At 38.5% G+C, this 13544-nt stretch overlaps 1 protein-coding gene across 1 annotated transcript; it reads right to left on the bottom strand.

Annotated features, from left to right (window-relative positions):
- Positions 1 to 827: 827 nt before the first annotated feature.
- Positions 828 to 13317, bottom strand: LOC103461890 (uncharacterized). Its single transcript, XM_008404280.3, has 6 exons — positions 9794 to 13317; positions 8489 to 8590; positions 5121 to 5177; positions 3579 to 3671; positions 2187 to 2372; positions 828 to 2111 (listed from the first exon to the last, which is right to left on the bottom strand). Exons 1-6 carry the CDS (start codon positions 12143 to 12145, stop codon positions 1983 to 1985), a joined length of 2919 nt encoding a protein of 972 aa, XP_008402502.2. The 5' UTR covers positions 12146 to 13317; the 3' UTR covers positions 828 to 1982.
- Between the last annotated feature and the right edge of the window lie 227 nt (positions 13318 to 13544).

Genomic DNA, 13544 nt, shown 5'->3' with positions numbered 1-13544 from the left:
GCGCTAAGCTAATAGCTACTGAGCGCTAACAGCTACTTAATGTAAAGCCAACAGGTAACTCAGCATTAAGCTAACAGATTTGTTTTTGTAGGAATGGTGGCGAGGGAGGAGGAGCATCATTTAGAAGATAATTGTATTAAAATATTGCTGTACAAAAACAAAGTCATGCTAATAACAGGATAGCCGCTAATTGCTATCCAGAGTCAAACAATGAAAACTGCAAAACAAAAATTGAAGAAATAAAGTCAGATGTACCTTTTTATCAATTTGGCGACACAGATTAGATGGATAACTTCCTGTACGGCTAACTGCTAATGTGGCTATGCTAACGCTAATGCTCATATAGCATTAGCTATATGAGCATTAGCTCATATAGCTATATGAGCTATATTATAGCTCATATAGCTAATGCTCATATAGCATTAGCTATATGAGCATTAGCTCATGAGCATTATAGCTCATATAGCATTAGCTATATGAGCTATAATATAGCTCATATAGCGATGGTGATGGATTAGCTGGATCAACTAATCCATCACCATCGCTGCAGCCGAACCAACAGGCTTCTGCCGCTTTCTGCTTCCGGGAAACGAGCAGAGGTTGCAGTCTTTTTTTCTTTATAATATTTAGTTAAATAGCTAAATATTATAGCTAAATAGACATTTAGCTATAATATAGACATTATAGCTAAATGTCTATAAATGTCATATAGACATTTAGCTATATGACATTTTTGTCATATAGCTAAATGACAAAAATGACTTTTTGTCATTTTTGTCAAAATGACAAAAAGTAAACAGTGCAATAATGATGACATGGAAAGATACTCGTAATAGATTCCATTTTAAAAATGCCTTTTAAATTATTTAAGTTAAAACATTAAATTTTCTCTTTTCAAACCCGTTTGTGTTCATTAGCATAACTCATTTGTCAGTTTCTTCACATCAAAGCAAGCATTTCCTAAATAGTAAAAAAGTATTTTAACATGCAAGTTCTTTGACAGGATGTCACATTTGTTTTTTTTAAACTAAAAACAGTTCAATTACATTTACACAAACTGATTCTAGACTGAGTTAGTTAATCATAAATCAGAAACATCTTCTTTCATAAAATAGCTCAGAGGTTCAAGCGTATTAAACAGCAGCATGTGTGAAGTCGTCAGTATCTTACCTGCTGCAGACAGAAGTGGAGAATCATTGAGAAATGAGAACGCTAACAGCTAACAGCTAATCAAACTGATAGCTAATAAAGCTAAACTGTCACCTTAAAGATTCATTTTTGTTACAATAATCGCTGAATTATTAAAAATCTTCTCTCCTGGGTCAAAGTGGGATTTAGTGGTGTGATTTTCTTAAGCACATGTATTGAACAGGCAATTTAAACAGGGTTTTAGCATAATGAGCATTATTTTTTATTTTCAAGCATTGCACATTTTGTGCATATCTTTTCAAACATCATAAAACATTTTAGTCTCTATATACAAAAGTAACAATCATCAACATTTGTATCCAGATGTATTGAATGTTTAAGGTTTACTTCACGCCTGCAGCTCCCCAGAGTTATTTTTAGTAAGGCGATTACGTCGACGCCTTATTTTCTGTGTGATCGTGTTAATAATTCTGTTGTACAAATGCTACATTATACTGACATTAAAATGAGTAATGGTGGTTCATTTGTCCAGGACTATTTGTAGAGGACTGCGCAACTGTTCACACAATCTAGTTACAAAGGTCACAGCTGTCATGTAACACACACACACACACACTCTGCTCTCCAGTTATCTACAGAGGCTATGGTAAGTCCATGAAGCATTCCGATGATAGCTGGTGGATTTATCCAACACGCTGTGAGATTAAATGCGCGTTGTTGTTGTTTTTTAAAGCGTGGTCCTTGTAGTGGGAAGCGCGATGGAGCCTGCGGCTCGCCAGCCTCCGTGGCCCCGAATCGACAGTCGCTGGTGGCTCTCCGTACCCGAACATCGGTTAACTCGAAGCCTTCTTCTTCCTCAGAATGCCGTAGATGTCGTCCACTTTGCTGAGCCTCTCAAAGAAGGGGATGAGGTCGAGAAGCTCGGTGTCTGACATGTCGTCAAACCAGGACACGACGGGAACCTGGAGGTTTAAAACCGTGATTTTAGTGGGAAATAAAGTTCAGACTTTAGGCATTTAGTCACCGGAGCAGCGTACTGCATTGTCTGGATGGAAGATGTAGGAAGCGGGGGAGTTGTCTATGATGATCACTCTGTTCAGGTCTCTGCCCAAGCGGCTCAGGTCTTTAACGTAGTTCCCTTTGTGGTAAACGCACGCCTCCCGAAAGAGGCGGCTCTGGAAGGCTCCGCCTTTATCCAACAGGTCGGACACAGGATCTGCATACTGGAGGAAACGAGGCAGAAAATGATAGTTTAGCACACCAGAACTCTGGCAGCAGCGCTCAGGTTGATGTCATATTTGCTCATATCCAATGCTTACTTGTTCTTCCCAACGGCTGTGTCACCTGAATACTTTATATATAAAGTCATGTGCTGGTGAGCGAGACTCGCTTTTCTCCACATAAATCTTGGAGCTACAGAGGATTAGCTGCTCTACGGTAATGTAGATGCTGAAACGTTTTTCTGAGGACGCGGATTGTGATGTCACTCTCTCCAAGTCAATCTAGTTAATTCTCTCAATATTTCTGGTTCTAAAATGTGACTTCAAGCTAATGCTAGCTAAGGCCAACCATCCAAGCTAAGTGAGCGGATGTTGATCTGATAAACTTTATGCTCACAAACATCCATGGTTGCACTGATTTGGGTGTTTACTTCCTGTTTGCATTCATATTGATGATACATTTCCTCATATTTGCTGAGCCTTTTTATCCCAAAGCTCACACGTTCCTCCCAACAGCCGTGTCACCTGAATACTTTATACATAAAGCCATGTACTGGTGTGACGGTCTCACTTTTCTCCACATAATCAATCTGTGTTTTACTTCTTTGGAGTTTAGCTGCTGCATGTTAATGTGGATCCTAAACAGGTTTGTCATGTCAGTCAAACTCTATAACTAAATATGTGGTTAGTTATAGCCACATCAAGCTAATGCTACATGTTGCATTAGCAAATGAAATCCTGTCATTTTTTTACTCAGGCATAGGAAACAAATCATTTCCAGCTGAAACCAAGTAGCTGCTCTAATTAAGTGGGTTTTGTTTCAATGTGACATCAACAAATGACAAAAAGTAAAAACAGCTGGAAAATGACTTTGTGCTCACAAACACCCATTGGTGCTTAGTTCCTGGTGAAAGACAGAAGATCTTTGGTGAAATAAACTCTGTACTTTTTCCTCTGGTCCAAATAAGAAACATATTTATTAATAAGTTCCCTGTTAAACAGCCTCTGTGCTGTGAACAGCAACAGTTCATCAATGCTGTCTTTACCACTTCATAATTCAATATTTATATATATGGCTCAAAACTATGATAGTATTTAAGATTTTAAACCTTGAGCTAAACTGTAAAAGCAAAGATGAATTTAGGTGAAAGGTCCTGAGATGTTACAAGCCAGCAGGACAACGACCTAAGAAGATTTAGGGAAGCAAACCTTGGATAAACTCGCGGTGAATAAAACACACTCAAACATTTCTCCCATCCTCTGGAGGAACTCGTCAACATGCGGCCTCTTCAGCACATGAACCTGATGGACACAGAAATGTAAGAGTCACTGGAAACAAACTCAACTGTAGAAGGAAGATAAAGTTGTAATTTTATAGAAATTGTGTTATTCTTCTAAATGAATTTCCTTATTTAACTGTAAGATGCTGGCAGCCATGTTTCTGAACCAAGTCATCCAGAATAGGCTTTCCCCACTTTTACAAGCCGATCCTGGAGTACTTGAAACAGACCCAGGCCTTTAAAAGTACCACTACTTCAACAGATTTAAACTGTTTCAGTAAAAAAAAATACCCAAGAAAGTACTCAAGAGTACAAACGTATTCGGTGTTGAGGCTACCCAGCTTTAACTGGTAAAAACAATCATATGGTATTTAAAAATGGCAAAATGTAAAGTTATATGCAAAATCAAAATTAATATAATTATAAAATAACAAAAATCAGGCATAATAATTTTTTTACAAATCAGTTCCTTTTCCAACTTATAAAATTTTAACAAACTGTAGGTGTGTTTGGTGAATTTTTGGTCAAAACAAGATTTTTCTTCATTAAAGCTGCTGTATTTCATTTTTATAAAAAATATTCTGTTTTCATATTTGCTGAAACTGTCACCCTGTGCAGAATGAGAGAATCTAGAAACAACCAATCAGAGCCAGGAGGCGGGTCTTACCGCTGTAAATCATCTCTGTGTGATGATTTCTTTCTGCTAGGCTGCAGCTAGAATGCTAATGCTAGTTAGCATAGCCACAGATGATGGCAGATAAGCAGATTTCCTTTAACGGTAAGCCATCTCTCCACCATCAACACGTTTAGTAGCAAATATATGAGCATGATTGACAGCGCTAAGACCTGCCTCCTGGCTCTGATTGGTTGTTTTGGTGCATTTCTTCAGTAGCAGCTCTGGGAGATCGACGTTTTCACAGATTATCTGTCTCATATTAAACATGGCAACAGTTTTAACAAAGATGTAAAAAATATATATATTTTAAAAGTGAAGTTAATCACAGTTAGTATCCAGAAAAAATAAAAAGCATTCACTGAAGTAATTTTTCATTACTCAGGTAACTAGTTGCTACCCAAAACTTCACAGGATTGAATTTTGTTGTTTTTTGGAAAGTAAAGCCTCAGTCAGCTAGAAGAGCTAATCGCGGCTAGCAGCTATAGCATGTCAGGCTGATCTGGGGATAAGATGTGATACAGATTGAGATTGATGGCGGGTATTTCTGAGAAGCCTAGCAGGCTCTCCTTATTTTATCGGGCCTGAAATAGGAACCTGCAGCCGGGAGCCATCAATATAAAGAGCTTCAGCTCTGCAGGGAGCAGCAGCTTCGAAAGCAGCTGGCAAAGCCACGATTCACCCCATTATTTAGGAAAAGTAGGAGGTTTGCATTCAAATCGGAGCCAAATCAAAATCCATTTTAAGGATTTTTAAACTCAAATTGTTCATCCATAATGAAATGATTTAAGTTCCTACCTGGTGAACAATCCCTTCAATTTCCACTGGAATGATAAAGTCTGCATTGTTCAAAGGCTGTGGAGACAGAAAACAGACAAGAAACATATCAGTTACAACTTTAAAAACCCATTTGAGTCGTGATATTCAATTAGTAAAACATCAGAGATACAAGGAGGCGAAGCTAAAAAAAATAAAATGATTTACTGGGTGAACTCTCAGCATCTGAATTATGCATCTCGGATGTTGAATCACTGGAAGAGGAGCTATATAAGGCGCGGGGCTCGAGTGGCGACGCTGTGATGTAATTTAATTAGTTTGCATATTGGATACCCTGTTAGATCAAGTTCTGCTTTAAATGGTTCGGCAGCAAATTTTCCTAAAAAACATGAAAAACAGACATAAAACAAATTAATACTGAAAGCTGCCAGTCTGAATTAATTAGAAATAGTTAATGTCATAAAAAAAAGTAATAAAAAATAAACTAGATTTGATGTAATACCATTTATTGTTGTGTCATGTTGGCAAAATGTTAAAATATATGAGCCAAATGAAATAGAAGCAAGTAAAAATTACATATTTTGTTCATTTTCTCTAGTAGTTTTAAAATATCAGCAACTATTTTCTTTCTGGCATCACATTTATTATTGTTGTTGAATTACGGTTATGGTTCTGTAACGGTGAAAAGTGTCAACAGTGGGTTATTAAAGACAATCTGCATAAAACCACGTTAACGCTTCTCTACTCAGTTGATAAATTCTTTTCCAAATAAAGTTAATCATTAATGAAACTTGAAGATGTATTTTATAAATGCATCAATCATAATTTCAGACATTATTTAGCCACACATCTAAAACTCCAAGCGATCAGCATGCTGAGGTGAGAGAATCTTCATCAGCGCTGACAGAGAGTGTGCACAGTGCAGCATCAGGTTATTATAACAACTTAAGGTGTGGATGCCACAGGATCAGATGCTTTTCTTTAAGTCATTGCAATTTTCAAAGTCAGAATAATGAGAATAAAAGTCAGAATTTTAAGCTCCAGTGTGATATTTCTGAGTTTTAAAGTCATAAATACAATAATAAAAGTAATAATTATGAGAATAAAAGTCATAAATGTGACTTTTAAAGTCATAAATATGAGTAAAGTTAATTGAAAATAAAATACATTTCTGAATTTTATCATAAATTTGAGTTTTAAAGTCAATTATGAGAATAAAAGTCAACTAAAGTTTTTAAGTCATTTTTCTGTTTTTAAAGTCGTACCTGAAAAATGAAAAGTCTTTCAAAAAGCATAACTTTGATCCTGGTAAATATAACTTTAAAACTTAATTACTAATTGAAAACTCATAATTACGGCTTCCTATTGGACCGTTATTTCATGGCAGAAATGGTCTTCCGTATGCAGAGTCCCTGAGTTTAATGACTATAATGTTCTCCTTTACGTCTTTTCATCTGAACTGATTTTCAGGATGGTAGAAATCCCGCCAACCAGAGACGCATCGACACGTGAGTCAGGTAGTCGTCATTTCCAACATGGCCGCCGCGGTTCAGCTCACGCTTACCTAACCAGCCTCTGGTTTCTGCAGACAGACGTGTGAACTCCTCTCCACCGGCTCCTCTTAGGAAGGAGCAGCGAAACGGAAACTGATCTACCCGGCAGCGCGAACCAAGAGCTGCACACCGAGCACAACTCATCACTTCCTCTGGTCATTTCACTAGTCAGTAAACATTAACATGTTAATTTTGTCTTATTTAAAATGTTATAAAGTATTTGCAGACTTATTTGTATTTTCTGTAGATAATTTTACAATTTTTCTTACACACTGCAAAAACAAAAGTATTTTTGGTCCATTTTCTTATGACACTTCATAAAATACAAAACTAATTTGCAAGATATGGGATCTTGATTTAATAACTTCTTACTAATGATTTGAAAATCATTGGCAGATCATTTAATTTAAAATTAGACTTTTTATTTCCTATACATAAAATAATCTGCCAGTGGAACACATTTTTTCATTTATTTTAGTTTTCTAATATTTCATTTTGTTTCAGCTGTATATAGGTAAATGTTAGAGATTTTTTGGTATAATCATTTTGTTATTACTTTAGTTCATATTCAGTCTAATGTTCAGTTTAAAGTGTTCTCTTTCTTCTGTGTGACCTGGAGGCCCCATCTGCCTGTTTGTCTTCATGTGAAACAGTTAACTGTGTGTTTCTCAGGCCTTAAATTACGTTTTCACAGGTGCCTCCTTATAAACCGGAATACTCCCTATCTTAGAAACTGCCTGTGTGCAGTAATAAATTATCTCTGTTGTCTTCTTTAGCTATCCTCCCTGTTTCTGCTTGATAATAAAAGACAAGCTGTAACCAAAGTTCTTCAGACGCTCAATGAACGGCTTGGAGGAGCAGCTTGCTGAGTCTTCTCCTTTTGCAAAAGCTTGGTCATAAAATTCATATACGTTGTCTTTGGTTCTTTTAATGAAGGTTCAAAAGGAAAAATACCCATCAGTAAATTTTTAACAGTTTATTTGTTACTTTAACCGATTTCATTCATTTAATTTTGCAGTTTTGCATTTAAATCCATATTTTACGTTTGCGACTCTGGGGACAAATGTTAAGAACTTCTCTCTCAGTGATGTGTGATGAAGCCAATACTGAGTTTTAGTATCAGTTTTATATAAAACATGGAGTTAAGAGAATAATCTTGTCTGCACAGTGACAATCTGTAAGGTCAGCCTGTGACCAGAGGGAGGACGCACGCGCCGCTTACTGCATGATTTACCATGTTAGCATTAGCTTCTTCCGCCCACTGCAGCCACTAAAAGAATCGAAATGTATAAAACACATCCATTTTAATTACCAATGTAAAAACATGAGGTAATCAGTGGTATTTATGTGTAAAATGTCTCATTCAAATTTAAAGACCAAACTATTTCTGGGAATTTTTGTTGTGAGAAATCAAAGAATCTGAATAGTTTTGTATATTTTTCATCTAAAAAAGGTCAAAAATTAAATATGAGGAAAACCGTACAAATGAAAAAAATGTGTGAATAGAAATGTATTTGTTATGAAAGGCATCAGTTTTAAATGCAGTCAGAAAAGCAGCTGCGATGCAGAGCACATTGGAAATGTTGGTCAGTCTCTGTTTTTCTGTCTGGCAGCGCTAAGTTCTTCATCTTAAATGAAACGTTTAGTGGAATCACATGAAGAGCGCCCCGCTGCGTTTGCCTAGGATGTTCAGAGCAACTTATGGCATTCAGCGTAAACGAAACTATTTCAGAATTAACTTTATTGCCAACTAACAGTTCAGAGTCTGTCAATTCCATTGACTGTAATATCTGCTGTCAGCCTGACTGAGAAAGAGGCTCCCGCCGGGCAGCTTACCTTAAATGAACTGTGCACCAGAGTTTCATCCAAATCAATGACGACACAGATCTTAGCTGGATCGTCTGATGCCGACTGGGAGAGCAGTGGTTTCACTGGAACCTGCAGACAAGCAGAGCTTTGGCGCCTGAAGCTCAAACATGGGAAACGGTAAGAGTTTGACTTTGAACATGAAAAGCAGCAACCAAGCCTCCTGATACGGAGTGCCGTTTGTGACGTTACGTAGAGAAAAATTAACAACAATCTTATTAGCTTAACAAAAAAAAAAATTATAGAACATCATCTCGTTTATAATTGTCAGTTTCAAACTAAATATTTTACCTACTTAAATATTTAGTGAATAAGTTAACTAACTCCAGACTAAATACTTAGCTTTAGCTCAGAGCTTATGTTGAGCTATAAGCCGGTAAGCGGACTTTCAAAATAAAAGCTGGCTCTAGGTTTAGTTTGTAAAGCTAAATCTGGTTCAAGCTAAATATTTGGATTTCCACCTAAATATTTACCTTCATGGCAAATATTTAGCTAGTCAACTAGTTTTAAACTATGTGGTTTTCTAAACTAATACTTGGGTTCAAACTAAATATTTGACTTGCTAATTAAATATTTAGCTCAAAACCAAAGATTTAGCTTGCCAACTAGCTTCACACTATTTGTTTGCCAACTAAATATTTAGTTTCAAACTAAACATTTGACTTGCTAACTACATTATTTTACTTCAAATCAAATATTTAGCTTGCTAATTAAATATTTAGCTTAAAACCAAATATTTAGCTTGCCAACTAGCTTCACACCAAGTATTTAGTTTGAAACTAAATATTTAGTTTCAAACTAAATACTTGGCTTGCTAAATAAGTATTTATTTTGAAACTGACGTTTATAAATGACTGAACTTGGTGAAAATACGACTTTGAAAAATTAACCCTAATTTTTTTCTAAGCTAAATAACCCAAATTATTGCTTCATATTTTGAACTATGCAACTTGAAACGGCTCCCGATGAGCCGTTTCAGGTACTTAACAGCCTTAGATGTGTTGTGGTGTTTCTGTGAGTGGTTACAAGAGACTTGATGCGGCAGCTGCTGCCATGTTGATACAGAATGTCAGTATCACAACATCATATCTTGTCCTTCAACAAGTGCTCAGTGACTCTGGATTCCTCATGCTAAAAACAAACTGGTATGACCAAACAGGTTGTATGTGACCCTAATGACCATGTGGAGCAGGATACCGATGCTGACACTCCGTCTTAAATGACTCTGGGTTTATCAGAGGATCTAAAAAGTAGTAAATATGACACATATTTTACCTGCTGTGTCAGTGGGATGCAGTATTCACATTCACAGTTCTCTACGGATTCATCGTCACTCTGCTCTTCCTCTGAATCCCGGCTTGCTGTGGCCTCATGTTTTGAAGCAACGTTATGAATGACACCCAGATGAGGTGCAAGGTCTGAGATTCCCTGCAGCTCATTTTCAGGTTCTAGACTTTGCTCTTTATGGGTTAATTCAAGGACATTAATTCCTAACACGGTTGATGACTCCTCGACATCCTCCGGTCCTTCATCATCATCAGCTTTTCCATCAGAAGACCTGCTGTCCAGAATAAATCTGGTCAAGGGTTGTGCATCTGAAGACTGAATGCTTCTAATCTGATATGCATAGTAATCCTCAACACCTGCAGGAAAACGCTCTCTGGCTTGCTCTTCGTCGGTGAGTGTCCAATAAGGCTCCATCTCTGACGACGCAGAGAAGCCATCCGGTTCAGCATCTGGATTCTTATCGTCTTTAAAATCAGAGGTCGTCTCAGTGAGGGGTTTGGACTTAACTTCACCTTCTGAGTCAGTGTCTTCACCAACAGAGTCTTTGTCTTCACAAACATCTCCCTCCACAGAGATTTCTTGGGCACACGGTGCAAACGTGCTCTCCGCTCTGAAGGAGTCCAGGTAGTACTCGGGTTCTTCGTCGTAATCATCAGAAATTTGCCCATCGTATCCCCAGGCTTCATCATCATAATACATTTCATCATCTTCAGAGTCCTGGTAGTACTCTGGATAAAGACCAAATGGCTCATTATCTTCAACTTCATCTTTTGTTGAACTCGATTCTGATTTTAGGGTCCAGTTCTCTAAACCACAAGATCCGGAGTCTCTCTGGTTCAGGTCTTCCTCCTCTGAATCTTCACAACGTTCATCCTTTTCTTGGGTGTTTATTTCAGTTGCTTCTTCAGTACGCACATCTTTCTCCTGTTCTTTGATCGCCTCTGTAGTCTCCTCTTTGTGAGCAGTTTTGATGCTTTGTTTCAGAGCTTCCTGTTCAAGATGGAGGTGATGGTGAACGTCGCCCCCATCAAAACAGGAGATGTAATTCTGCTTTTGTGCAAATGCCTGTCCAGAGCAGTCTGCTCTATCAAATAAATCAAAGTAGTCCTCAATAACTGTGTCAACGGCAGAAGTTTTCTTTTTATCCTCCTCCTCGCTACTCTTCTCGACGCTCGGTTGTTTTTCTGCTTCATTCTCTTCGAAGGATTCCCACTGCATCGGCTCGTCACTTGAATCATCCTGAGCTGCTTTGTCGGATTCCTCGGATGAATCTGAGCAGGGATCAGAAGGAAAACTGTTGTCAAGACAAGTCTTGAAGGATTTTGAGTCGTCGGAGGACAGGTCTTCCTCGGCGCAGGATTCAAAGTTGCCATGTTGACTTGACTCGTCCTCTGAATCGTCTCCATGCAACTCGTCAACATCTTCAGAGGCATCGCCTGTAGAGGTTTGCTCAATGTTTTCCTCTGCTCCGTCACTTTCACAGGGGTCACCAGGTGTGTCCTCTGACAACGTGGACTCTTCATCAGTGACCTCCATCTCGTTATGATCGTAGCTCTCCTCCTCTTCATCACAGTCATTGTCCTGACTTTCATCGTATTCAGAGAAGTTAGCAGCACAAGTTAAAGAGTCCATGGAGTCAGAGATGTTTTGGGTGAAGTTCTGCTCCGAATCCTCAGTTGATCTGTCCTGTTCCGAGTCAGAGTCCTCACACTGATGATCCAGAGGCAGCTTCAGGTTTTCTGTGCACTCGGACACAAAACCAGGCATTTCGGACTCTCCAAAACTGTCAGAGTTCACTTCCGATTCATCTGGCTCATAATCAGAAGAGTCCGACTGTTGATCAGAGGGCTTACATTGCTGAAATAATAGGAGGTGTTCTGGGCAGTGTTCACAGCAAAGGCTACTTTTAGAGGCTAAGCTATGATTAGCACAATGCTCAGAGGACTTGCAAGCTTTAAAACACTCACAGTGTTGAGGACATTCATGATATAGTTGGCTTAACCCTGCACACTCAGTGTCTTCAAGGGCACCGTCCGGTTCAAAATGCCCATTGCTTGAAGAATATTCCTCAAAGCTCTCAGCAGGTCCTTCACAATCCTTGCAGAGTTGAGTCTGCGGTGCATTCATGTTGCAAAAAGGAGGAGGGTCCATTCCTCCGCTGACACTCTGCTCTGTGTATCCCACAAGGGCCTTTATGTCCAGCTCACTTCCCTTTGAAGAGCTGCTCAAACCTGCAACTCCTGTTACTTTAGAAACGACACATTGTCCAGAGAGAATCGCTCCAGCAGGAAGCTCCCCCTCTCCACCAACTTTCCCCTGCTCAGAGTTCTCCAAATACATCGCAAAAGTCACTTCTGAGCCCAGACGATGTGAATCAAGAGTTTTTGCTCCATGCAGAGTCCAAACAGCAGGCACCTTTGGGATCCATTGGGAGAGGAAACTCTCAGAGCTGAGATCACTGCTGGCTCTGGAGAGCAAGAGCAGCAGGAGCGACAGCACTCACGATGACATGACAGGTTGTCACAACCAAAACTGAGACTCGACCCTCCCTTTGCCAGACAGCAAGCAATTTATTTTGGGTGCTTGGAAAGACGTGACAAATAACTTCTGGAATATCAAATCTCTATAAAAGGCTGAAGTAAGGCATAAATCTGAAACTGACACCTGAGAACTTCTTGAGCACTTGATCTTCAGACTGGAGCTGGCTAGAGGCAGGTTGTTTTCCCATCGAAAACTCACTTTAACCAGAAAGAATGCTGCAAGTTAATGTGTATGACAGGGTTAGTGATCCATCATTGCCCAAATGAGCAATCATTCATGTCAATGTTTAGGTCAAATATCCACATCACAGAGAAATCATTGATTTTAAGTTGACTAATTTAATGGTTTTCAAGTATCCGCTGTCTTTCCCGTTACTGGAACTCAGTTCTTGGATATCTGCTCGACTCTCCACCTCTAACATTTGTACCATTTCCATCCTTCTTCTACCTCCCTGATTGATGTCTGGACATGGAGTACTTTTCAACACGGCAGTTCGTTACAGTCCAGGAGACATGCCTTAGGAAACATAAAAAGCTGAGAAACTCATTGAACAAGTGACAACCACGATGATCAACATGCCGTTCGGAAGCAGGAAGACAGAAGAAAACTTATACCAGACGTACAAACGAAAGAAGAGCTTCCATTACACAAAAATGCTTTTCTTTGGCGTTATTTTTGACCAAAGGAGTCTCTGTGTCTGACACTGAAATGACTGAGGAGACAGTTGTGAATGCTTCTGTCACAAGTTGCTCTTCAGGCATAAATATTCAGCTTCACCAAGACATCAAAAATCCAGATTACTTGCTTTATTTTGTTCCAGTCATTCAGTTTCATGTCTAATGAACACACAGACAAGTTTAAAGATATCAAATGGCAAAATATAGGATCACATTTCAGTCCCAAAATAGTCAAATGAGGAATGGATCAGCTGCATTTCACATGTAGAAGTTTGAAAATGAAGAATTTGCTTAAGAAATCTTTTCTCTAAACCTGGTGTGACACTTAACATTTACCATTTAGCTTGTATTTTTCTATTTTTAGTAGATGTAAACAATATTCACCCATCTCAAGATACTTGAAGAATTCTTGACATTTTATAACCAAAACTTCAACACAAATGTCAAACTTTAATCTATTGAAAGTTTACAAAACAATACAAGTAAATTAGCACTTTAAAATTTGGCTGGAAAAATGTATT

Source organism: Poecilia reticulata, chromosome 2 (assembly GCF_904066995.2).
Source record: "Poecilia reticulata chromosome 2, P_reticulata-male-v2, whole genome shotgun sequence".
Classification (NCBI taxonomy): Eukaryota; Metazoa; Chordata; class Actinopteri; order Cyprinodontiformes; family Poeciliidae; genus Poecilia; species Poecilia reticulata.
This window is presented reverse-complemented; position numbering and strand designations above follow the sequence as displayed.